The 27,151-nt window shown below is 42.5% G+C and overlaps 2 protein-coding genes across 6 annotated transcripts in view; one reads left to right on the top strand and one right to left on the bottom strand.

The window, feature by feature from the left end:
* The window catches only part of CENPP (centromere protein P), a 108,554-nt gene extending 103,425 nt beyond the window's left edge, over nucleotides 1-5,129 (top strand). For all 5 annotated transcript variants that reach the window (XM_040076096.2, XM_040076095.2, XM_058422210.1 and 2 more), the window contains 3 exons: nucleotides 3,228-3,307; nucleotides 4,628-4,719; nucleotides 4,971-5,129. In XM_040076096.2, coding sequence (XP_039932030.1) covers nucleotides 3,228-3,307; nucleotides 4,628-4,719; nucleotides 4,971-5,092 — 294 coding nt within the window. In that variant the 3' untranslated portion in view covers nucleotides 5,093-5,129. The remainder of the gene's footprint in view (nucleotides 1-3,227; nucleotides 3,308-4,627; nucleotides 4,720-4,970) is intronic.
* The window catches only part of IPPK (inositol-pentakisphosphate 2-kinase), a 29,829-nt gene continuing 7,795 nt past the window's right edge, over nucleotides 5,118-27,151 (bottom strand). Inside the window, exons 2-13 of the mRNA XM_040076090.2 lie at nucleotides 21,437-21,484; nucleotides 17,736-17,831; nucleotides 16,903-16,969; nucleotides 15,244-15,365; nucleotides 14,746-14,835; nucleotides 14,107-14,165; nucleotides 13,653-13,725; nucleotides 12,203-12,482; nucleotides 10,879-11,029; nucleotides 9,685-9,787; nucleotides 9,168-9,247; nucleotides 5,118-8,215 (exon numbers count right to left, since the gene is read on the bottom strand). Of these exons, the coding sequence (XP_039932024.1) occupies nucleotides 7,990-8,215; nucleotides 9,168-9,247; nucleotides 9,685-9,787; nucleotides 10,879-11,029; nucleotides 12,203-12,482; nucleotides 13,653-13,725; nucleotides 14,107-14,165; nucleotides 14,746-14,835; nucleotides 15,244-15,365; nucleotides 16,903-16,969; nucleotides 17,736-17,831; nucleotides 21,437-21,484 (1,395 nt within the window). The 3' untranslated portion in view covers nucleotides 5,118-7,989. The remainder of the gene's footprint in view (nucleotides 8,216-9,167; nucleotides 9,248-9,684; nucleotides 9,788-10,878; nucleotides 11,030-12,202; nucleotides 12,483-13,652; nucleotides 13,726-14,106; nucleotides 14,166-14,745; nucleotides 14,836-15,243; nucleotides 15,366-16,902; nucleotides 16,970-17,735; nucleotides 17,832-21,436; nucleotides 21,485-27,151) is intronic.

The following is a 27,151-nucleotide window of genomic DNA, read 5'->3' as shown; positions in this document are numbered from 1 at the left end:
TCTGTTCTTGATCACAGTTCCTTTAGTTGCAGAAAATGAGAAACTTCCACTTTCTAAATGGGCCTTTATTGCTTTAGTGAGAATCATTTTAAAAATTACTGGTGTTATGTCAGTGTTGGGATTTGAAGTCTTGGTGCTCCCAACCGTGTGTGATTTCAGTGGGTGATAACGCAGCCTTAGCTGAGCAAACCATACAGAGAAATCCCCCAAATCAGAGCCCAGGTGGAGTCTCCTGGGCAGATTTAGGAATTGCTTCTCCCTATAGAGGAGCTTGTGGTACCATAACTCTTTATATGCGTCCTTCTTCCAGAACAGCAAGTTCAGAATGAGCAGTAAAAGGGAGCTGCTGTTCCAGCTGGGAGCAGTCATGTGCTCTCTTGCTAAGTGGGACAGAAGCAAATTTATCTGTTTTTATCCGGCATCTCCCTTGCCAATTTTGCTTTACATTTGTAGCCATAGCTCTTAAGCTGAACACATTTATAACATTTTCCTTAGCAGAGATTTTGTGTGCAAAAAATTGCAGTGTAGCTTTAAACAGCTGCAGAACCATATATTTTAATGAGAAATAGCTGTTACAAGTGAATTCCCTGGGATGTCTCCGTGTGTGTGTGTAAAATCTGTCATGGGACAGGGGAAAGCTGTGCATTCCATCACCACGGTCCCTTTGTGGTTTGAGACTATTCCTGTTTGAGACAAAAGTTCCCATAAGATTCCCTGCTTGGACTCCTGAAGGAGCTGGAAAAACGATTTCCGTCTAGGAGTAATAATAGCTTGGACTTTTGGTTTTGATCATAAGCTGACGTTTAAAAGTCATCTGAGGAAAGATATTTCTTGATTAAAGTCAGGTTTTGCTTAATGCAGTTGTAGCTGATCCTTCCCATCTGCTATCACGTCCTTGATGGGATCTCCTTCCCATGCCTTGGGGTCTGGTTTCTGAGATCCCTCAGGAGTTCCTGACTTTCCCAGGAGACCTTTCAGTGGCTCAGCTCATTCTGCTACTCTGGTTTTATTGCTCAGCTTTCCTTTTCCTCAAGGAGAATTTGGCAAGTTGCTGAGCAGAGAGGATGAGGTGGTAATGTGGTACCCACAGAGTGTCTGGAACTGGGGATCTGTCCATGCTCACCCTGCTTGTTCACTCACCTGCCAGATCCCCACGTTTTAACTGTGGGATTCAGAACCTGCATTTCTGTGTGGAATATACGGGGCAGATTGTGTGACTGCATTTCCCAGAGTCCATTCCTGGAACTGTCAGTGTTCAAGGTTGTTGCTTGATCCTGGGTGTGGTAGTTTTCCTTCTTGCTCCCACTGGGTGTTGGTGGAAGGTGGGGATGGCAGCCGGGATCCTCGCACAGACCTGCCAAGGGCTTGGGTTAGAGCAAACAGGGATGTAGGTATTTGTGGTTTGGCTTTTTGTGTGTTTTGTGGATAGCTAAAATATGACCTTTCCCGCTGCAAAGCTGGATTTGATCCCAAATCCTGTGAATTTCATACAGGATTGGCTTCTCACAGCATTCAGGTTGGTTGCCAGAGCCCCAGCAATGAGGGAAGGGACTGCACAGCCCTTGCCGTGTGCAGAACTCACTGGGGCTCCCTCTCCCAGGTACAGGGCAGCTTTTCCACAGAAAATCTGGGATAAATAATACACTGGGATTTCCTTGAGTTACCTCTGGCTTCCACAGAACATAAATACCCTCCCAGCTTGGGGGAAGCATGTCAGTCATGGCAGCTGCACAGGAACTCCTGAGACAGCCCTGAGAGTGTTTCAGTGCTTTGGCAACTGTAACTCTTACCTGGTTCCTCTGATCTGTTTTCTCTGCTGATTCCCAAATGTCTGGGTCTGGGCAGATGAAGTGTGACTCGGTGTTGAGCTATGGGATAGTTGGGATCCCTTGTAAATGAGAGATGCACAAGCTGAGTTCCAGGCAGAAGCTAATCCTGCATTTCCAGTATCCAGTCTGGAGCTAAAGGATCCTCCCAGGCCTCTGACACCAGGCAGGGAGAGGCTCATAATGGAAATCAGGCATGGAGGGAAGCCTGGAAAACTCATTTTCCTATCAGAGGGGCCATAATTCCACAGGGAGTAAAGCTGGAAGAGGATCCCTGCTCTGCCAGATGAGTAACCTTTGATCAGCCACACTTCTAACACTGTAACTGCCCTGCTCAGTGTCCTTCCTTCTGTGTCTGTTCCCAGGATAGAACGTGGTTGTTATCCTCACAGTAAATACAGTGCTGGAGAGAAATTGAGTGAATTCCATGTGTTTTATGTCATTTGGCATCCTGCACAGCCCCCCCTTCAGTTTGTCAGAAATTCCTAAACCAGAGCAAGGTCACATCTGGTAGCAATTTTGCTCTGCCAGATGAGGCGTAATCCCATAAAACCGAACTCATTTTCTCCAGTGCCGCTCGAAGCCGAGCTCTCCTGCTCCTTTTCCAGACCTGCTGCTTGTCCTGGGAGCTCTGTGGAATGATTCAGGCCGGGAGACTTTTCACACTTTATAAACTGCAAGGTTTGGAACACAGTTTTGTGTCCAGCACACGAGGCAGAACAAGCAGGGCACAGCCCTGGAGTCTGTGGCTCCATTGCCTTTTCCAGCAGCACATCCCTGCAGGATGCTATTCCTTGATGCTCCTCATTCCCTGCAGGATCCATACAGAGCTACGAGTTCTTCTCATGTTTTTAAAATAGCTTTCAAGTTCTGAGGCTTTCACAGGACACATCAAACACATCAGATGCACTGACAAAGTAACAGAGCAACCATGAACCTTTGCACAGTGTAGTAACTGAAAATAATCCCCAGGAACATGGAATTTTAATAGGAGCCAGCATTTTTATATTTGATCATGTTGCTGTTGTCCCATATTTTGCTAACATTGGTTATTTTGGTCTCTCATTGCCTTAATTACTCTTTCAAAGTCTTGTGTGGATCTTGGTGTCCATCTCAAACCAGAGTGCACCAGTAACATGTTCATCACTCACAGAGGCAGGGGGTGACATGGTGATGTATTATAAGGTGTTATTAAATCTAATTAACAAACTTAGTTAAAATAAAAATGTTCTTTCAAGGTGTCCTGAGTTTTAGGTAAGGATCTCTAAAAGAATAGAAACCAACAGGTCAGAATGTCAGAGAGTGACTTTTAGTGCAGTCCACTGTGACTGGGGAGCACGAGGTAGGAGCCGCCATATCTGCTGTGGTTTTTATGAACCAGTTGAACCTTTTTGTTTGCAGGCCAAGTATCCTGACATCGTGACCCTTCCGGAAGGACTGCTGGGAGATTTTATAATTCTAAGGAGCCCTAAAGTTTCTGGGTAAGCCAATAAATGCATTTCTGGTTTTACACAGGTGAGGGATGGCACAGGCAGGACAGCAGCCTTGTGCTGCAGCTCTGGGTTCCTTCTGTGGCAGCAGGTGCAGGGATCCCAGTCCCATCCCAGCAAAGCTCAGATCCTTGGTGTCTTGCCATTAAAGAACAGAAAGAAAAAGGCATTTACTGTGCAGTGGAAGCAAAGCATCTGTGGCTACACTTTTCCATTGTTTTAGAAGGAAATCAGTTAGATGAAGGAATTATTCCCTACCAGGCACAGGGGATTTGTTTGGCCTCCCTGTGAGAGATTTTCAGCAGGGGAAAAAAGTCCTTACAGTTAAATGTAAGACGATGTAACTATCATGGTCAGAAATTCTGTGAGGGCCATGAAAAGCATTTTGTGATGGGATCAGACTGTTCCCTTTTCCTGTTACACCTTGCTTTAACATGCTTTAATTTACATGGAAATAAGGCACAGCTCCCTTCATTATGTTTGTGTGTAGAACTAGCAAACAAACCCTAATTGATGATGCTGCTTCATTCAGCCAAACTTGCCCTTTAAAAATGAAATGCTTTAACTCAGGGGTGCAGGAATGAATTGTTCTATCTATCCCAGAGAGGGAAGAACTTCCTTTATTTTACAGTTCCTCCTCTGGTGCCAGGTGCCCATTCCATTACCCTTATTCCCTTTCAACCACACTCATGAAACACAGGAATATTAAAGTCGTTGCAGTGACTTGGTAGAAAACAGCCTGGCATAGAAATTTGTTTGCAAACTCCCAGAACAAGCTGCACACAAATTCCCAAAGGATTTGTAAAACTGAAGTGGCAAAAGGCTGACAAATCACATTGGAAGGAAACTCTTAAGAGTACTTTTTTTTTGTAATTAAAAGCAAAGAACTGCAAGAATGTAGGCCTCAGACAGATGTCTACCTGCCATTAGTGTAAAAAGGCCATGAATAGCAGGGTAACCCTCACTCCAAACCCAGCACATCTCCATTTATGCAAACACTTCTGAAACGAGTTTCCTGTTCTCAGCACCTGCTCCTGAGTGTATTACATGAGGGGTAGAGCCAGGGGACGCTCAGTGCTCTCCTTTTTTTTCCTCTCACTTTTACTGCACTCTACAAATCTGGATGGAGCCAGAACCTTTCCTTGTCACTGGATTGGTGTTCCTGGTTCCTGAATCCAGAGAGGGCTCGTTGTGTTACACAAGGTGAATTTTGTTCCAGAGCACAAGGTTGAGCCTTGTGCCTGCTGCACTTCCTGCTTTGAAGGAAGCACCTGGTTAACCTGACCTGCCTTTCCTGTGCACCCGCTAAAGGTTTGAATTGATGATTGTCTGGAAGATCCATCTTGATGAAGAAGGGACCACTACGCCTGTCCTGGACCTGCTGCCCAAAATACCAGAGCAAGGTAACCTCAGTCACTTCAGGGACTGCTCCTGAGCTGCCAGGCCCTGCCTTTGGCCATGGAACTCCAGCTCCCAGGGCCCAAACAGCCAAACCCACCCCAATGCTGCAGCAGCTTTGCTTCCCCTGCTGTGTAATCCCCAAGGGCTCACAGTGCCTGTCTGCCTGCAGGCATTCCTGCTTTACCCACCTGCCCCAAGCACCGCTGCAGCTCTTGGAAAATAACCAGCACTGACTGCTCTGTTCCTCCTGCAGTTGTGGAGCAGAGGATGACGACTGTGGAGAGCATCCCTGGCTGCTTCCGCAGCCTGCTGCGGCTCTTCGGGATCGAGGCAGCCATCGAGAACCTGATCCAAGTGCTGGACTCTGAAAAATGAATGCCAGCATCGCTTACACCAGGTAGCAAGTTCAAAAGTAGTTTTAATTAAGATATTGTGTTACACGGTCTATAATTTTATTGAATATAAACATTAAGTTATTTTCCATTTAGAAACCATACTCATAAAACATGCTATCTGTACAATTATGGCACGTTATATATAAATTGTCATGACATGAAAATAAATACAGCCATTTAAATACAAAAATGCCAAATAAAATAGTTACATGTACAGAGGGATTTCATTATAAATTTATCTTTCTGAATCATCAATGTACCAGAGTGGTTTATCTTCTTAACATTTTCTACATACTTGGAAATTGTTAAAAGATCATGCACTGTCAAAATCAAGTCCATAAAAACCCATTTCATTTCACAGCTCTGTAAAAGTACAGTGATTTTAAAATGACAAGAGAACAGTAAGAGACTCCTAGAACAAAGAATTAAACAGCTTTCTCGTTAAATTAGGGTGGAAGAAGACAATTTGAAGATCTCAAAGACATACAATGCTAAAAAACCCAAAGGTAACTGTATGAAGTAACTTTGTTCCACAATGTGAGTGTTGAGACAGTGTTAACCTAACCCAGAGAGGCCCATGACAGCCCTGGGAACAGGTGAGCGAACACCTCCTGCCCACTGCAGCACTTCCTTTGCATTTCTGACTTCCAGGAGGTGACACATTACCAAAGCATCACCTTTCACACATTCAACCCTGAAGAACCAAAACAGATCAGGCCAATGTCTTGCCTCTCCCTTTACTTCCATCAGATGTGCCATGAGCCCATCTGGGACCTCGTAGTGTTTCCAGGAGTTCCTGCTCTGCACTAGCACTGCACCCCGACCAAACTGATGTGACTGGAAGTCAGGTACTTCTCAGGTGGGGAGGAACCAAGAGCCCAAACCCAGCAGCTCTGGGCTCTCATGTAACAGGAGGAGCCTTCCTTTCCACGGCCAGAGCTGCTGCAGCCCCTGGCAGCACAACCACCCACCCAGGCAGCAATGCACAAAGAGGTAGAAGCAACAGTAATGTTTCTAACCCCATAAATGTAATAATCCACTGTTTGATCACTGAAATGGTCTCCCACTGTTCTGGTAGCTTAGGAAAAACTGACAGACTGGAGCCTGGTTTGTGCCAGACTCGACAGCTGAACACCAGAGATTGGGTTCTGATGAATGGCAACTCCGTCTTGTTAGATAAGGCAGGCTCATTTCAAGTTTGGAATCCAGTACACAGGCAAAATTCATTCCTACTTCTCCACTGACATGGAACTGGTTGAGCTGGTTTGGTGTAACCTTTCATTCAGTTCATCTTTCGCTCCCTCCTCCTTGCCCGAAAACAAAACTGTTTGCTCAGCACAGACACTGCTGTGTGCATAGGAAATGTGTGTAAAGTTACGGCATAAAATCCTGGAAACTTCCCAGCTGTGCAGGGTCCTTCCTTTCTCCTCTTTCTAATAGCTGGAGGGTTTCTTGTTTTATAAGTAGCTCTGTCCCTCCAGGTTTTCTTTGGGAAGAAGGGGTTATTCCTGCCAGGTTGCTGCGCTGTTGTAGTCTCACAGCTCAGGCTCTGCCCCAGAAGGGCTCCTGGCACTGGATGGCAGCGCACATCTCTGCCACAGGGGCAGTGGTGGCTCTGTGATTCACATTTCCTGAGTTGTACCAAGGTACAGGGGCATCCTATTTTTAAATTTCAGGTAAAGTGGAACAGTTCAAATGTTACACTGAGGTCCCAATATAAATCTGGTTTTAGGAGTTAAGCTGCATGACTCTAAACACCATTACTGGTAAAAGTACAGGCTGTGTTCATCTCTGCACCACTCAGGGGGCATAATCCTTGAGGGAAAAGGAGCTGTAGATTTTATCATCGTACCCTTCAGTTCAAACTGCAGCACCTCCCCAGCCTTCAGCTGCACGGAGCAGGGCTCATGCAGCACTGACACAAGCTCACCCTGCCATGAGACTGACCCACTGCAGCTGCAGGGAAGAAAACGGGATTCTGTCACCTTTTCCCTGCGTCATTTAAAGCAGCTGCTCATGCTATGCAGCGTAGGGGGCATCAGTGTAACAGTGCCAAAATTTGACGCTATGTGAAAGATCTGAAATGATCTGTAAAACTCAGAACGTATTACTCTTACAGCTCAATTTAAATTAGGCAAGAGGAAGCTGTGGTTTCACCTCCAATAGCAGCATATAAGGTACAGAGACAATAAAAACCAGCACGGCAGGTGAGTTAAGCCAAACTGTCATGTAAAACTCAAGGTTGCTTACCTTAACCCTTTGCACTGTGTTTCAGAAGCTTTAGGTAGATACGAGGTGATCACACAACTTCTGGAGGCAGCCTGGTGTTCCTAGTCCATGCATTAGTACTTCAATGTTCTGCAGTGCCGGGGCAGTGCCACAGATCAGCCACTGCATGGGTGTGTTTTCAGTGGATTAATGCTAAAGTGTTGTACAGGTTCTGCCAGAGCATTCCCTCCTTTAGTAGGGATGCGGGAGACTCAAAGCACAGGCTCCAAGGCAAATCTCTTGTTAGTAATTAGGCTTTATATGTTAGTGCAATACTTCAGGAAACCTTTCATTCTGTGCTCTTTCAATTCTAAGGAAGTAGACTTTTTGTATTAATTTGCTATGTCCTCTAGTTCCAAGGTATGGCACGTTACCTGTTCTGTCACATTAAATACATTCATTAAGGTTATCTAGCAAACATGTGGCTTAGTGCTATCCCAGGTCTCTGAGAAGGCATTACCCATTAGAAATCATTTCATAAAGCAAAAACATTCACAGCTGAAAAATGCACTGAACACAAAGGAAAAGGAAAAAAAAATCACCATAACTGTATTCCAATCATCTTTCACTTTCTCATGTGTACGAATAAAAATAACCTTAAGGGACTGGCTACACTTTATGAAGAACTAATGTGCAGTCTTCATTCTCCTTAAAGAGGTTGGACATAACTGGGTCATCTTTGGCCTGTACATTCTTCAGGTAATAGTTGACTATTTCGCCATCGAGTTTGTACTGGTGGGGGATGCTTTCATAGGGCTTCAGGTCTAGGTCCAGCACAGAAACAGAGAAAGTGAATCTGGATTTGGATGTCAGTACCACAGGTCTTTGCTCAGAGCTGGAAAATAAAACCACATTGCACATCTGAGTCACTGAAACCAGTACTTTTAATTTATGTGTCCCTTTACAGTAGTGACTCTAATGTTTATCTTAGAACTTCTGTGGGAGCCCAAGAAAATAAACTGCAGCTAATGTAGCACTTAGGAAACTACAGCTCCAGCTTTACCATTCCTGATGGGACCTTGCTGGCACCTCTTCCTTTCATTTTCCTTTCAGCTTCCACACAGATGAAGTCAAACATTACTCTCACTGTATTTAGTAAATCTAAGCTGTTTCTAGGTGGTGCATACAAAGCAACAGCAAAAGCAGAAAAGGGACTGCAGCTCCTACTAAGGTTCAGGGTAATGAAAAATAGAGTGTGCTGTCCAAGCATGCTAAGGGATGTTCTGAAGTCAGCCATTGCACAAGTCATGTCCATCACTAACACTTCACTGGAGAGCTGCAGGAAAAATGCAGAAAACAGCATTCTCTAAAAATAAAAGGGCTCTGGTGAAGCAAAGCCCCCTGCAGAAGAACAGATCAGCACTGCTGACACAAGCCAAAAGGGGTAATATTGTGGCAAAGCCTCCTGCCTGACAGCCAAAGCTGTCACGTCTTGATTACTGCCTTGGATTTATTCTAACCAGGCCATTGAAGACAACTCAGCTTGAAAAATCTCTCCTATGAGAACACCAAGGCAGAAGAATTGTACCTAGTGAAAACCGTCCAGAACTACTATGAACAGTCAATTCAAAGAAGGGAATAAATATAAAACTTTGATCCTTTTGATCAACTTAAAACTTCTCAGAAAGAGATATGGGTCATAAATGTCTTAAATCAGAACTGTACTTAAAATACTCACAGCCAATATTTGGACACTTTTTTAAAGTGATTGAATTGCCTGAACAGTACAAACATCCCAATCTCTAAACAACTGAAGCCATTTCAAAGCAGGTACAGGCAGCTCTTACCATTCATCTTGCAGGCAGGTGGAAAGGGCAATCATGATGGAGCAGTCTTTAGCAGTCATTGCTATTCTGTACTGCTGCACCTGTACATGAGAAAATAATACACATTTTCTCTTAGCTTGGTGTTTACCTGAGTAAAGCATCCTGTTCCTTCCAAAAAGCAGCACTGCACTCCCTGTATTGGTATGTTGGCACGTTAAGAGCTGGAAATTCTCTCTGTAACAGAAGGTTGGCAGGAGCAGGTGCTTTTGCAGCATCCTAAGAATCATGTTTATTTCCTACAGATCACATTCCTAAAGGCCAAACAGCACCAGCTTCCTCAGTCTTGAAAGCAAATAAACAGTTTTATTTTTCTCTCAGGAACTGGTGCTACAAGCTTGTTTTTAACTGCTTCTCTGCTATAAAGAGACACAATGAAGAACTTTAACAGTGCAGCCCCCGACAAGGCAGCAGTGCTGCTCCATCCATTATCCAGCCCTTTCAGTGAGCTCAATTAACACACACCAATCAACCTTTGTACCTTTGTTAATGCAAACGCCACTGTCCCGTCATCTTCCAGGGAAAGGTCCAGCAGCTTCTCGTAAAATGCTTCATTGTAAGGTCCATCTATCTGTAATGTACTTCTAAATAAATGTTAAAAGAAGATTTACAGACAGCCAAAGTGATGTGCTGGTTTTCAGTGTGATCTTTCCTCAGCAGCCCCAACACTCAGATTAGAACAACCCAGCAATAACACTGATAAACATGTCCAAGTATTAACCCACTGCCAACCAACATCACAAATTCCCTGTAACTCTCAGATCACTCAAGATTTGCTGCTGCTTCAGATCTGGGTTGTGTGGGGGTTTATAAACATGAGTCATTCTTAATCCCCTGCCATCTCTGTATCACTGCAAAATTATGGGGGTTTTGCAAAACAATGGGTAAGTTCAAGTTTGTAGCAGTCTGCAGGAGCTCCAGAAGCCTTGCTGAAGATACATATATAAGAAATACAATGTATTGATCTCTATATGTATATTTTATTATTTTGTACATAAAAAGTATAAACTGGGGGCAAAGGCATATCTGACAGGGCCCTGCTCCAACACCATGTGCTAATGGGTGTCCTGGGCTCCTTCCTTCCCCCTTTGAACAGCTGAGGCCCTGCTGAGAAGCTGAACCCTCCCGGGGCGTTTACCCACACAAACCCCCCACAGATCAAAGAACACATTTTCCAGTGCTCCGTTTCCTGTGTAACTGCACAAGCAGCAGCTGCTCCTGAGTGAAGCCAGAGTGCCCTCGTGTGAGCACAGGAGAGGAACAGCACCCCAGTGGAGGCTGCTTGGAGCAATTATTATTACACTAATAAGCTTTATTTGTGGAAAAAAACACGGCAGCTTGCATTCATCATAGCAGAACATCATTATCCCTGCAGACATTCCCAGCTCTGCAGGTACTGGGGACAGGAGAAACATTTCACTGTAGCTTTCTGCAAATACACAACCACCAGTACTAAGAGAGCATTTTGCTCTCGTAGCCTGTTGTGAACTTTCCATAACCGTTACTTTAAAATTCAGGCCAAAGTGACCAAGGTGAGCTAGAAGTTCAGTTAGAAATTCAGAATATGCAGTGCCATGAAGGAAGGCTGTACAACACAACAGAGTGTGTGCACAGAGCCAATCCTGCCTGCAGTCCTGGTTACTCAGGACTGGAAAGAAAAGCCATCAAGTCTTACCTCTCCTCAGGAAATTCCTCCAAGTACTGTTCAACTCTACTGTACAAAGGATAGAGTCCTTCAATATCCAGCATGTCAAGCATCTGAGCTTGAAGGGTTTTATAAAGGAGACAACCCCTCGGTAAACCAGAGCTTTCCAATTTATGTTTACCTAGAAGAAAATGCATTTTAAAATAAGGCAGACACAAGTCTTAGCTTCAATTTGCCACTACATGTACTTCTTTAAGAGTCCAAATACTTTTAGTCCAGCCACAGGTGGAGGGAAACCTCAAAACATTTCAGTTTCCAAACAGAACTGCAAGGTGCAGGTATTGACCTGCACATTTAAACAGCTCATCCTGGACTGCAGAATAAAACATCTGGTATTCAACTCTACAAACTACCTAAAAAACAAACACCAAAACACACCCACATCCACTGCAATCTACTCATTGTGAGTCCACAAGAGAAATTTCTCATCTGAGTTTGAAGCCACCACAAATTCACTTTGAACAGTATCAACTGCTGACAGAAAGTAACTTAGCATTTCAGCTGTGGGGTGTTTTTTATACAGTATCAAGAATTGTATTTGCTGTAATTTCTCTAAGACAGCTCTTTCTCCAGCACTACAACAAACTATGGGCAGTGAAAAAGGTCTTCCTCAAAAGCAGAGTAAGAAATGTGCTGTTTGTATAATTAGGATAACTGGCAGCATCTTGAATAATTAGAGCTTTACAGAACTTATGCACTGAGGAATTAACATAATTTACAGTTTTCCAACTCTCACTTCCCATTCCTTTTCCCTCTGGTATTCAGCCCTCTCTTTACCAGAAGAGCAGCTGAAGAAAAGGACATGAGCTGTGCTCTGGTGAGGGCTGACAGGAGGAGCAGGGAAAGGCAAAGTACAGATGTTGTAATAAACCAACCAAAGCAGCCCAACTTCATCACATACAACATAAAATTCCATTCATCTGGAATACATATGATTGTCATCAGCTCAAATTGCTATTGTCTTCCATTTTCTACCACCTCCTGAATTTATTTTTACCCCTATCATTAGACACAGTGCTCTAAGTGCTCACTACAACATCACATTACATTAACAATTGTCTGGCAGCTACGCAGCTCAGAACTCTTTTCAAATGCCACCAAAATCCCCTTGTTTACATTCTATATTCATATTTATAACCAAGACACAAAGACCTGAATTGGTACATCAGCCAAGGCTCTGAGAAGCATGCTCTGGTAGAAAGTGTTCCTGCCCACGGCAGGACCTGTTAAGATCCCTTCCAACCCAGCCCATTCTGGGATTCCACGGACACCAATATAATATATCACCCCTTACCATTTCTTACTAGCTCCTTATTAAAAGCACTTGCTTCACAGTAGCTTCTGCCTTGTGAAATGGGAACTGTCTTCATGTCACCTGCCCTGCAGGTGTCGGTGCTACTCAACAGCGCCATGGTTATCACGTGAATTAATTCCTTCACAATTGTCCTTGTGCAGTGGGGGCCACTGACCAGCCCGTTGGAAGGGAAAAAGAAAGGTTTTAAGTGACGAGCAAGTTCGTTCCAGTCAGAGACACAGTCCTGGTCATCCTTACAGCCATAAATTAGTTCCCCATTCTGCAACAAGGAGAAAAAGAAGCCTTTAGGCACGGCAGGAAGTCAAGTAATTCATACTGAGCTACTCAAGAGCATCAGGTTTAATACTTCAAGCACAGAGAAGTGTTATTACCTTAACAATCTGCATACAGACACACAACATTCCCAATCTCTTAAAGATTTGTCCTCTTAAGTCTAATCAGAACCTGCAGGTAACAACCTCTGAATGAAAACCAAAACCACTGTTTAAATCAAATGCTACCTTCCCAACTTAATGACCTGTAAGGAATCAGAACAATACAGGTGATTGATACTGGGCACATTTTCCTATCACTTCTTTCTGAAAAATGTCAGGAGTGAAAAAGCACCGTGTGAAACACCCTTCGTTTACCAGCCCAGACTGACAAAGAGAAGGCTGTGAAGGGGGACAGGTGTGATAGCCACCTGTACTAGTACAAAAAGAGGGCAGCTCATAGAAGTTTAAGTAATTCAAATAGTTGATTTAGTATTGGAAATAGATTGAAAGACTCTTGTTTCCGAGAATCAATCTGAAGATCTCCACATATCATCAGTTACTCATTTACTTATCTCCTCAAATCATCAGCTTCTTGTTTTTCCTACATGAACGTCATGGAATGCCACTTTTTCCTTCCTCAGTGAGGCCTGCTGTGCCTTGGGCCTGCCAGTGCTCTAACAGGAATCTAAAATAAAGTATTTGCAGCAATGCGCCAAGTTCTCCATTTTCTTCCTACTGAAGTAGCACAAAGTTTTAAAATTTTGGTCACCTTATGAGTCCTTTTCTATTAATCGTTCCTCAGTGATTCTTCCCCACTAATTCATTCCCCAGGGAATGGTCATGGCCTCAAGGCTGCCAGAGCTGCAGGAGCACTTGGAAAATGCTCTCAGGGTGGGGTTGTTGGGGTGTCCTGCGCAGGGCCAGGAGTTGGACTTTGACAATCCCCAGCGGTCCTTTTAATTCTGGATATTCTGAGTCTGAATTCTGGGAAATTATTATTGCTCTGTCTTCAACTGAAATGTAACTAAGAACTTTCCCATTTCCTTCTCTTGATGGAGTCCAACACTGATGACCTGATTAGGCAGGTTTGAAGAAAGATCTGGACTGTTTAGATGCTCAAGTCAAATTGTTTAAAATTCAAGGCAAAAGAAGCAAGCAGAGATTTAACTGTTTACCTTAAATATTTTCAAGTTGTTCTGTGCCTCCTGTAATAAGCTCTTCAAAGCAAAGTGCATTCTTTGTTTATTTCTAGAGAAAACAAAATAAATCCCAGAATGTTTCATCACATTTGGATGTTCACACCTGGCATAAGCACATGCACTGAGGTCATTGCAAAGGCAAAGTGAACTTCAGATCTGAGTACACTAAATGGCTCTTGGGTGCAATGTTACACTGCAAAAGGCAGCTCTGATTGCTGAGATAGGTGTAAAGGGGGAGACAGCACCAGAAATCATCACTGCAACGGTCCAGGTCCATAATACTCAGGAATTATGATCAGCATTGATCAGAATAATACCTCAGTGAAAGACAAAGTAATCCAAGCAAGAAATCTGTAATGCTGGTTTTTTGGTTTTTTTGTTTTGTTTTGTTTTGGGGGGGGGGAGAGTGGCAAAAACACAGAGTCCTTACCCTGAGAAGAGATCCAATGGGCAATATTTACTTGGTCGTTTCCATTTTCCATTGGCTACCTGTGGAAAACGCAGAGCACTGCTGTTACCCACTCTACCTGGAACAGCTGCTCTCATTTTAACAGCCGGGTGTGTGGCACTGACATCCTGCCTTCAGAAGTCAGGACATTTAAAGCACTTTGAACACAAAATTCCTGACCACCATGGGTGTTCCCAGTCATTTTTAACTCAAGTCACAAGGGGGAAAGGTCACATTAAATCCCAAGGAGTCCCAGTCACACCATTCCAGAGTGATAGCAGACACAAGTCCAGGAACTCGGTGCCTGTTACGTGCTGTGTGTTGTAAGTCACAGAATGTAATTGGTGAGCTGATCCGGGAAGGAAGTCCCACATCAGAGTTGACCCAATCACAGCGTTCACAGTCCCCAAAGGCTGAGATTGGATTTGTTTGCTTCCAACTTCCCACAGAACATGTTCCATCTCTCAACTAAACAATTTCACACCCAGAGACTCAGCTGTGTATCCTCCTACTAGCTTTAGTCATATCAGAGATTTGAGCAAGTTTCAACAGGAAAGCAAGCCTGGAACAGCAAATAAAGCACAGTACAGCCAAAGGAAAGCAGGGTGACTTAATAATTACCTTTAGATGCTGATGCATACAGTAACGACACACCTTGTGCTTTATCTCCTGTGAAACATGGCTGGAAAAAGGAATGAAGCCACACTTTGGCTGAAATAAACAAAAGAAGATCATAAATACAAATGTCTCTCTCTCTACAGAAATATAAAGGCACACAATATGCACATCTCTCCAGTTAGAGGAAAATTTTTATAAACTATAAAATATTCCTGCACTTAAAAGTTGAATTACTCCCTATTATTATAAAAAAAATTATATATAAAGATATGCAAAACTGCTGTGGCCTACAGAAGAGCCTCGTAAACACCTGGGAATTTCCCAGGTTTCAAAAGACTGGGAATTGGAAGAGGGAGGGGGCTGTTTCCTTCTACGGGTCACAGTGAAAGCAGCGAGCTCTGCCTTCCCCCACTGCTGCATTCCTACAAACCTGCTGGGGCCAGTGAGCAGTAAAGAATGCAAGCAGCCCCCTCTCCCCCGGGGCTGGGTCCCCATGCACACCTTGATCTCGATGCAGAGGATGGGCCGGTGCTCGGCGAAGCGGAAGGTCTGCAGCCGCGTCAGGTTGGGAAGGCACATGGCGTAACCGCTGAGCGTGTCCATGTCCTTGTCACAGCGACACTCTGGGACAGCAGGGGACAAACAACACCAGCAGGGAATTAGCTCTGGGCTGTTTGTTCACTCGCCAGGTGGGGCGTGGGAACAGGACGCACGGTTTATCAGCTTTAGCCAATTATGCGCTTGCACAAAGTTGCCCTCCCCATTATCGAGGCCTGGTTTCAGTTTCCTCAAAACTGTCCCAGACACTCTGAGTGTCCCAAGAGCTGCTGTTAATGGCCAGCTCCCGGCTCATGCCAAGAAAGGTGAGGCCTGAAACAGCAAGGAGCTGGATTGGCCAACAACAGGTAAAGTGACTCGTTAATGTACTTATTCAAAGATGTGATCTCCCCTTTGCTTACTGTGCATGACCTATCATCCCCTCAGCTGAGTCAAAAGGTTCTAAAAACTGCCAGGAATGTGATAAACTTACGAGGCATTCTGCTTAAAAATCCATTGAATAACCCCTCTCCACCTTTGGGACACAGAAAGGTCTGTCAGGTTGTAGTTCAGAGTTCACAAGAGCACACACCCCCAGATTTTCAAGTACCTGTTACTAAACAGACACACAGGACACGCGTTCCTGTTACAGTTTCCGCTGCTAAGAAAAATGCGCGCTCCGAAAAAATATATTGCACTAGAAAAAATAAATCTGAGAAACCAAAGCCTCAGGCACCAGCCTGTCATGCCATACTGCTTCACCAGGATGAGCAAGAAGCCTTCTGTCTCCATCAAAATGTTGAGGTTTGTTTTCTTTTTCTAAATTTAAGCAAAAGTGCATCCTTCACACCTTCACAGCTGAAAGCCACTTGCCAAATGAGAAAGGTACAGAAATCTGAAGTATTAGAGGAGCTCCTTTGCATGTTACACAGGCTTACGTGAAGGGCAGCACGGAAAAAAAAATCCTTGAGGTTTTAAAAAAAATCCTGTTAAAAATGGAAAGTGAGATTCACTGTTGTGAAGCACCTGTACTCTCCCCCACAATCACATTTCAAATCCCAGCAGCTGTGGACACACCAAGTTTACTTTTGAGAAATAAAATTAAATTCTATCATCTATTTCCACCAGAGTATCACTTATTTTCTCACTTTATTAGACACTATTAACTTTCCTCACTGAGTCCTGGCACTGTGGAACTGCTTCTCAAACAGGTGAGGAGTGATCAACAATGCAGTGTCCTGTGTTCACCATATGTAAATTAATTCTTTTTTTTTCATGGATCAAAGGCATCAAAGCACTTGACTAGAGTACTTTGATTTAACACTGTATTTATCTTCAAGGAGTTTTGCTAAAGCAGGAGTTTCTGGCCGTTCTCAAAAACATTTGGGAACATAAGACACCACGAGGATCGATCTCTTTGCCCATTTTAGAGCTATCAGTACTTTTAATTCCAGAACACAACCCATTTCTTCCACAATAAATTTTCAATTTATCATTATCTAAATATTAAAAAAAGCTTTGTTATATTCTGTAATGTGATGCTTCTTTTTTTTAACTTTAGAACAAAGAAGAATGCTTTACAGCTTGAGGAAGCCTCTTTGTAATCCCATCCCTGACACTTACCTGGCCTCTCTGGCTGGATTTTCAAACAGAGCTGTCTTACAAAGTCTAAAGGCAGTTGAATAATTTCCTATTGGGAAAAAAGAAAGAAAACATTTTAATGCAAAAATTAATACTCAGTTTGGGAGTCTTGAAATGGAACAGCAAAGTTCAGTGGGTTACACAGAACACACTGGAGTACACAGTCAGCAGCTTCTCCCTCTGATTCACTGTCTGTGATCACCTGCACCTGCAATCACAGGCAACACCTCTTCCTCTATAAAAACCAAGGACAAATTTAAATAAATTAATGACAAAGAGCATTTTCAATGCAAGTTTGTGTGTGAAGGAACCTGCATCATTTTGTCCTTCCCAGGAATGAAAAAGTCCCATGGCTCACATCCCACCCTTCCAAGGCAGAACTGCGTAACTCAAGTTCCAGGTGAAGCTGTAACTTTTTCACTTACCTGATGTTCAGTGAACAAGATCTGGCTGCCCTGAGGAACAGGGCAGGGAAAAGGTGACTTCTGACTGCACAGAAACCTTAACAATTTATATTAACCAAGTTTCTCCCCTTGTTTTGCAGTTAGTCTAAAAATCTCTCTCACACACACACCCCTCTTGTCTAAAGCAGAGCAAAGAAATGGCCACACTTTTCATCAGCAGCTTGAAATAGCCAAACCATTGAGTACAATCCAATCACCTCATCAGCAAAGAGCAGGGCCCCTGTTTGCATCCAAATGCTTCTTGTGTGTATCTTGCAAACCCTGTTAGTTCCTTTCACTGGCACTCAGCGTTTGGGGAAACACAAGTGTTTACAATGCCTAAGCCATTTATTGTAAAAACAAATCATTTACCCCATGGTGAACGTAGTTCTCCCCAAAGAACTGCTTCATCACATGTTTTCCAAAGTCTACAATGTTTTGCAGATGCTGTAGTATTTCCTCTGGAGTCTGGAAGACAGAAATGTAGTAATTGAGCTCCAAAATAATGATAACAACACTCCAGAACACACACATCCTGGTCAGTGATTGAACGAATAACTTAATTGCTGAGTTTGGCAGGTCAGTGCGCACTGAAGTCAAGCAGACACATCAAATGTACTAAATCTGTTTCCTCACTGCTGCCTCAGGGGCTGGGACAAACAGAATATGGTCAGAAAAGATGATTCTTCTTCGGTTTCAGAGGAAAGCAGAGAAAGTGATAAAGGTGGAAGAAGGGGAGATTGCTCAAGACCTTCTCTGACCATTATTCTTAAAACAGATCAGAGAACTCCAGCAAAAGAGTCTAGTCCAAAGAGGTGCCCAACAGCTGCAGTGCAGAAGAGGCTTGGAGTGTTACAAAACACATCATGGAGATTGGAAAGAGAGTGGCTGCAAAGACTGAGCCATATCCCAAACCTCAGCATGAAGAGGTACAGAACTTGCCATCTGTGCCAAATCCTGCCCCAGACAGTGAAAAATCTTACTCTAATGTGATATCCTGTAATTTCACAAGGAAACACCAAGGTCTTCTACAAGACAGGAAGCCAAAAGGTAGAAAGGAAGCTCCGTGAGTACTGGAAGCAGGACAGGGACAACTGCACAGTCAAGCCTGCACAGACTCCCCCGCTCCTTGAGGAGGGAGCAAAGGACCTTTACAGCAACATCATCCCATTCCCAGCACTCCAGCACACTCTGCTGCTCTGCAAAGTATTTTATTGTTACAACAGACAACCTCAAGATATTCTGTCCTTTTGTAACACATATACAAAAACCATTTAAAACTTCACAATAAGATTAAGCAGAGGAAAAGCAAGTGCAACACTTGCTATGTACTTGGGAACATAGTAGAAAATCAAAGAGGAAAAACCAGCAGGAGGGAAAAATACAAACAGAGCAGAGTAAGAGAAAATAAAATACTAAAGGACAACACCCAGACACTGACATAGCCTAGAGAAGGGAGGAAAGATCACATTCAGCACTAATCACAAACGACAACACAACCCCTTCTTTACCTTATCCAGATCCTGAATGGTGAGAAGGAACATTACATCATCTCATCAGTAACAGAAATCTCTGCTAATTCCCATTTACAGATGGTTCTGACCTGGTTTGCTGACATACACAGCTCCCACAGGTTTGTGTTTTGTTTGCTTGGGGTTTTTTAACATATATACAAAGACTCAGACTGAGAAATAAGCTTTTCATTAAAATTTACTGCTGCCACTTCTACTACATGGAAAGACTCACCAGTTAAAAAGATCAATACAACCATAAAATTATAAATCAAGCTTAAAACATCTTTTAAGAACAAGTATATTTGATATATCTAAATGAAACAAAAAAACAACTAACAGGCTACTTGAGCATCACCTTTTAATATCAAAAACCACTAAGATGAAAAGCTTTTGAAGGACCCATCATTACTGCCAGCTCATTCACCAAAACTCTAATAGGCTTTATACAATATATTTTTTTTAATTCTTTCATGAAGATCATATACTAAAATAGCAATATGCAATAAAAAGCACTCCATGAGGCCTGACACTTGGCTATTGAAGCAATGCAAGCCCCACAGTTGCATTATTGAGTATTTTTCAATCATAACAAGGTTGCAATTCACAATAATACCACCTTGTTCAACTACTGGATTATCTGATCCCAAATTCATAATTAAACAGATAATTAAAAATACAAAGCAGCATCCAGACTTCTTCATCTTTTCCAAAGGAGTTAAGCAGAAGAGACAGAGACCTATTTGTTCACATCTGAATTTCAGTGTGTGTATTACTAGAAAATATTTTGCTTGAACTGCTTCCTTCAGCGCTGTTTACCTTGGATGATCTGTGATGTCATGCACAGACACAGAACACTTCAGAGCCTAACTCATTTTGCTTAAGTCAGGAATACAGGTTACTCCTAAAAAAAACCATTTTCCCTGTCACTGTTGCTATGTGCAAGTTCAAAACTGTGAATCTCTGGGATTTGTTTACTGATCTGATAAAATATTTATTCTGTTCTCCCCCGAGAAAAAATGGTCCTTTAAAAAAAAAATCAATCACCAAAATAAGTAAATATATTCAAATTACAAAATCTTTTATTTAGAGGGAATTGTGTATCACAATGGGAATTGTGCTCCCAATGCAAGGCAAATGCAGAACAGTGGAGCCAGCTCTCCTCAAAATGCAACACTGGAATGTGTATGCCCAGGCTCAGTGCTGTGGTGGGTAACTGAAAAGTCACTTCCTACCCTCCTTTGTGACTTTCTCATACTTCGCCGATTTTTCAAAAACAAATACGATGCAACAATCTCTTTGAACTTAAAATTTTAAAAAATACATTAAAAGGAAAAGGGGCAGGTACTCAGTGTTCTGTTTTCTTAAATGAACTGCAACAGACTGACTTTTTACATAAAGTTACGGTCTAGTCCTCTCCCGCTATACTGAAAATTGAGATAAGCACTGCTTCCTTTCTTGTGATGCACTGGACTCATCACTGTTCTTGTTAACACTAAACATTATTATCTTGGGCTACTACGGAAGCACAAGATACATTTCTGAAATCCTGCCAACATAAGCAGCTCAAAAATCCACCTGAATTATACTTTGGTTTTACCAGGTCTTTTTTTCAAGTTAAATAGTAGCAGAAAGACCATCAAATAACTCATACATATGCTGTGTTCACTAATTTTGCCTTCCTCTACTTTGACAACTTCTCCCTTGTCCCTTGTTAAAATGAATGTTTTTCACATTCATCTTCCTGATTTAAAGCAATAAAATGCTTTTTCTAGATATGTACTTTCCATTCATCCTTGTTTCTTTTTTCCTAAAATGAAGCCCACACCCCAGTTCTCAGTAGAGCCCCAATGCTTTTTGTATTTCCCTCATCAGAACAACCTGTCACTGTGTCACTGTGCCTCACAAAGCTGTGGTTCAGGAGCTGTTGTAACTCAAACCACTGCTATGTTTATGCTCCACCTTTGGGTTTTTATCAGTTTTTATCCCTGTTAAAAGAAATCTAAAGTGACTCACTTCAGCTCCTTCTCGAGCAGGAAAACCTTAGTGTGCCATCAAAGCAACTGGAAGATTGTGTCCTGCCACGTTCTTTTAGACAGACAGAACACTAAAATCACTCACTGACAGAGTATTCTGTGAACATTTCATGAGTTTGTTCAGATTCCATGGCTTTTTAGCTGCTGAATAGGTGGTCAACAGCAGATTTTGACCATGACAGCAGTTCTGTCCCACCTGGCTACAGCCAGGAAATCCCTGGGCTCCCAGGGGGGATATGGAGCATTGCCACAGCTGCCCTTACAGAAGCTCTGCCCTCTGACACACGGCAGCCTCACACCCTGCCCCACACGGAGCTCTTGGTGTGAGCCTCACATCATCCCAGTTACAAAAGACAACCTCAGATTTCCTCCTGTTGCCAAAGCCCCTGAAACACAGGCGCATTTCAAAACAGGCATTTGTTCTTACTCCTGCCAGTCACAGCCCTTTCACAGGTCTCTTGTTTCTCCTCACGCTGGCTATTAGTTTACCCAAGGGCATTCACAACAGGACGTGTTTGTATCTTACCTTATTCTGGTTGGGGGGGGACTTGAGAAACCGCAGCACCACACAGCGCTGGAGAAAAACACGAAAGAAGAGGGTTTCGTTAGCATTTCTGAACAGCACAATTGTCTGATTCCACAATCTACTTCTCTGAAAAATTAAGGAAAAAATAACCAAAACAGAAAAGCACATTTAGAACTCAACTTGAAATCAAATACGCCAGCTGAAATCGAACACAGCAACGTCTGCTGCCAGCTCTGCCATCAGTTTAACAAGGTGGCCACTGCAGCCACTCTGCACTTCCAGTCACCAAGTGCAGCAGGGAAATGCTCCCTTAGCTTACAGCACTGCTCTGAGAATCTGGAAAGCTCAGATGGAACCACCAACACCCACACCCTGGCATTTGTGCACTGGAGCTCTCTGAAAGAGATACAAGGCCCACTCCACTCACAGTATCAGCACAGCATTGCAAATTATTAAGGAGACACTTAGCAGCTACCAGCAGCAGCTACACAGGTGAACCTAACATTAAACTAAACCCTGCTACTTTCAAACTGCTGCAGAGTAAATACAATAACATAGGAACAAATATAGCAGGTTTCCAAATATTTTACCATAAAAAAACTTTACCATAGGAAAAACTCACTAATTTTTGTAATTTTTACAATTTTTATCGGTTTTGTAACAATTCAAAAAGCTTGAGACTTTACATATTAAAATCAAAGCCTGACACGGTGTTAAGGAACTTTTTAAAAGGCAACATACAGCGCTGCCTCTGGTCTGGCTAAATATCTGATCCTAGAGATATTTACTTCCACTGATGTGGTTCAGCCTGTTCAGGTACAATGGGGCTACCAACAACTGGACACCACAGAGGGTAGAGACAAGCAGCTGTTTTCCAGAGTTATCCCTTAGCCAGTCTGTCTCCATGTGGGCCTTCCCAAGACACAACAAAAAGTATTACATGCCATTTAAAGCACTACCACAGAAGTACACTTGGATTCGCTGACAAAGACAATGCAGACAAAATGTCCCAGTTGCACTTCAAGTTTATGGAATCCAAGCTTTTTCCCTTCCAAATTATTTGCCATTAAAAAATTTCACATAGCATGACAGCACTGGATCTATTCCGTATTTCAGAGCTAAAAGCTGTTTCTGCACAGGCTGAGGGAGAGAGCTGCAGGTATCTTTAATTACTAACATGGAGAGAAAGAGCAAAACTAACGACAGTGTGCCGTCCAAAACAATGAAACTAGGTCCAGGTTCAGACATTGCCACTGAAACCCAGACAAGGCCCCTTCCAGATGTAAAAAGTCCCACGCCACCATAAATCTCATCATTCACCCACATCTGGAAAACACTCTCACATAAAAGGACACTTTGCTGTTAATTGATTTGGCCTGGAAGATGAGTGTCCCAAGAGCAAATGAGACACCACCAGGGTGGTAATTAGAGTCACCTGGATTTGGCACTTCCTCTCATACCATGCCCTACACACGGGTAACAGAGCCTGTAGCTCTGTGTGCAGAGCGTGTTACTCTTACAGTATTTCAGCCATTTGGATCTCCTGCTTTAATTATTCATAAGTAAGTGGAGCAGTGATGGAGTGATCTGATTATCACTTCTCATCCATTCAGAAACACGATTCCATAATCTTTCAAGGCTAGTGTAGATATTCATCTTTTAATCAGTTCCCAGCCAAGATGCCAACCAGTGCCCTGGAAAACCTGATTTTCTCTCAAAGGAATCAGGACAGTATTTGTTCATCAGCAAGTCATTTCTGATTTGGCAAAATGACCAAAATTACATATGGTAAAAGAAGAACATGTTGCTGGTCTAAAGATGTCAAAAGGAAACACAGCACTGTTCAAAGATACCCTTAACCAGCCAGCCCACACTACATTTTAATAAGACTATTAGATGACTAGAGGAAATTAAAAAAAAAAAACACAAAACCACCAACAAACAAAAACCCACCCCAAACCAAACTTCAAAAAAAAAACCCTCAAAACACTTCTTTCCTATTTTTGAGGCAAGTTTCCAGCTAGATCCATCCCTTTGTGCATTTCAATACCAGTTCCACTTCCAGCATCAAGGTTAACCCATCAGATGTCACAGAGGCCCACTGCTTCAGAAGTATCACCACCAAAAATATTGGCCCACATTTTTCATGCTATTGCATTCCTGATTCACTTGGCTGATTCTTTACTTGGAAATATTGTGGGTGGTTGTTGCCATGAGCTTTTTGCCAGTTATCTTAAAATGCCTTCAATTTTTTTTTTTTTTTTTTTTTTTTTTATATATTTACAGATTGAACACAAAATATGTGCCATACTGATCTGCATGCACGAGAATGACCCAAATCCCAAAGGGAATGGATCTCTGAAGAGGTTGTCACTACTCCTTTGCACTTTGAGAACCAGATCAACTAGACCCCAATGCTTCCTAAATTTCCTTTTCCACAACCAGTGGAAGGGCTTACAGAGGTGCCTAGCACTGTCACTATCAGAGTATTTAGTGAGCTGGGTAACAGTCCCAGAGAGAGAAAAAGATAAAAAAAAGCAGGCTGCAAGCAGAAGCGAAAGAAAAGAAACAGCGCATGGTGTAGGCAAATGTCACACATAAAACATTAAAAGGCTTCATATCTTCTGATGTAAGATAAGTTAGAAAAATAATTAATTCAAAGGAAGAATTCTCTACAATTATTTTTAATCCCTGCATATGTTCAGTCTCCATTTAGTGACAAAAGACTAAAAATAACCAGCCCATCAGAACATCACATACAAGTGCTCTTACTCTCAAGTAAGGTATTTAAGGACAACTCTCACATGAGAGCAGAGCAGCTTGATAGCAGATAACAATGCTCTTGTGGCTCCAGGACCACACCAGGGCTACAACAACAACCATTCCCAATTGTTATGGAAAACTGAAAACAAACACTGGCAACAAGGATAGCAAAACTTGCATCTCTGCAAACACATCCACAAGCGCTGCGCCGGAGATGATGTAACCAGAAGTGTTCCGGAGGAGCTCGACCCCAAGCCACAGCATTTGGAGTCCGCAGCCTGCAGTTTACAGCCCCACCAAGAAAGGCAAACGCTTCTTTAGCACCTCATCACCGAGCAACTGTTTGGGTTAGAGCAGAACAAAGTTAAGGACTGCCAATAAGGAGAGAAGGAGCTGTGGGAGGAGCTGTGAAAATACTCAGAATCGGTGGCATCACAGAACCAGCGGGATGCGCACACACACAGCTCTTGTCCTCGTGTGTCCTGGGAAAAAACAGTGTCCTGGCCTTGGTCCCAAAGCTTGCCTCTAAGCATTTTTATTCTCCGGAGCAGTTACTACAGCTATTATATTAATCGTACTCAATAAAATCCGAAAAATAAAGTAATCCCTGGTAGCTCGGCCAAAATATGACATCAATCCAGGTACTTTGGATTAGGCAGTAGCATTATGAAACCAGGATAAAAGCTTGCATTTGTTTCTTTACAGCTTGGTGTTTGATATCGACCTTATTCTATGACCTCACTGTCATAAAATGCAGGCCTCCTGAACTGGAGAGCTTTTAGAAGTTAAATATAACTGGGGCAAATCTATAATCTTGATATTCCCCTCCAGGGAACAACCTCGTTTGCATCATGGAGATTTTTTTTCAGGTCTCTTGCTACATTAGTAACAAAAATCTAGATAAGAGTTGGTGGTAGTGAAAGAAATAGGAAAAATTAAAATCAGTTCAACTGCTGGTAAAATTGCTTAGATATACAGAAAGATGTGTATTTTCCCTCTGCTCACGCGGGTTTAAAATAAGTTTCTGTACAAAAAATACAACGAATTAGCCTGTCCAAACACAAAGCCTGGGAAACATCAGCTTCTCCTTTTCCAAATAAGCAGGTTCACGTCATTTGTTATTACTCTGTTATTATTCAAGCAGCACGCATTAACTGCTTTTGTCTGGAGGCAAAGCACTACTCTGACATCTCCTTCCCAAACAGGAAAAGATTCTCATCTCGTTGATTCCCAGCTTGTGCTCACATGTATGATGGACTGGAAGAGAACAAGACTCTGAGAAGGGACTTTTTAAGTCCCAAAGGAGCCCCACCCCGCTTCCCACACCCATCACCTCCCTCTATCCACACCACCTCATAAATTCTGGCATCTAAAGACTCACCAGTATTTTTGCAGGCACCATCTGTAATTTTACATGACAGAGTTACCTACCGGTTGCTTAAAAAGGCACACAATACAGAAAGAGAGTAAGAAAAACCATCTTTCTTTTAAAGTTGTGCATATAAAAGTCACAACTTTCCAATTATAAACATGGGGTGAAACACTCTCAAAGACTGGTAACAAATCTTCTCTACAATTCTTACTCTGCTATTTTTTGCAACTAATTTCACACACCACCACCAACCGCTGCCAAAGGAGATGAAGATACAAAGTCAAATACTTTTAGAGAAAATAGTGTCTTTAAAGGCTCTGAATTTCTTTATAACTGGTTAACTAATTCACTGTTTTGCTGACCCTGAAGCACTACCAAGAACTTATCAAACACGGCTCTAAGGATGCCAGACCTGCCACTGTGGTTATTCATAATAATCTAATCATTGTGGGTTTACAACAACCTACAGCAATGACACCTACAGAAAGCACATTCTAATTTTCAGTCCAAGGGAGGGAGACAAACTGAACACAGTGATATGCAAATTCTGATTACGGACAGTTCCAAGGGTTCTCAACATGAACTATGGAATTGTTTAGCTGATATTAAGCTATTCCTGAAGTAGCACACTGCAGCTGCATGCAGTATTTCTCAACTAAAAAAAAATATTCTTTTTTTATTATTATTCCAAATTTACATCCCACAACCCTTCAATTCCAATTCTAGTTTGAGGGATTTGAACAGAAAACAATTGTTTTCTACTCAGAAAATGCAATTTCTGGGAAGGAGAAAAATGGACCAAGAAGTGTTATCTTCACATCTCAGAAAAGACAGTGACAGAGAGAGCTCTTCCTGAGAAATGATAGAACTCAGTGAAAACATGTCCACCACACTGCCCAGGCACTTCAGCCAAAGCTTACCTTCATGACACTCAACACAAGACATTTCTAAAGGTCTCCTCATCCAAGGTCAGTGTGCTGTGCAATGTGAAGAGTAAGAGATGGAAACAAACTAAGGGCTAGAAAATTTGGCAGCTTTTAAATGAAATACACTGGTAATATCATACACAATTGTTTTCCCACTAAGTTTTGTTCTACATAAGGTGGATAAGATCACACAAAACAAAGTGAGGAAAGCTACATTTCCTGCCAGTAAGGAGGAAGTTTAGCAATTGCTCACACACAGTGCAAAGAAGCATTCAGAAACTGGAACAATACTCTTTTATTTAGCACAGGAATCCTTGATGAACAATGGTTTTATTTCTTAACATGAATAAAGGATTTCTGGTATGGCATCTGACTTGACACCATTCAATATGGCAAACCATTATTTGAAAGCAAACCCTCCATACTTGTTTTCTTTAGCACAGAGTTCACAGCTTGCATCAGACTTCAGGTGCTCTTTCCAATTTATTTTTTTTCCTGCTTGGTTATGATCTTGATTCCCTTGAGAGTCAAGCACTACCTCAGGTTTCACTTTATAGCTAAGCTTCTATAACCTTGCAATACACAGGTGGTACCAATTCCGAGAGAATTTAACGATTGCACTCTGCAAGACTGAAAAGGAAATGTTTGCCCTTC

Source organism: Hirundo rustica, chromosome 12, assembly GCF_015227805.2.
Source record: "Hirundo rustica isolate bHirRus1 chromosome 12, bHirRus1.pri.v3, whole genome shotgun sequence".
Classification (NCBI taxonomy): Eukaryota; Metazoa; Chordata; class Aves; order Passeriformes; family Hirundinidae; genus Hirundo; species Hirundo rustica.
The sequence above is the reverse complement of the archived record's forward strand: the minus strand, read 5'-3'. Positions and strand labels throughout refer to the sequence as shown.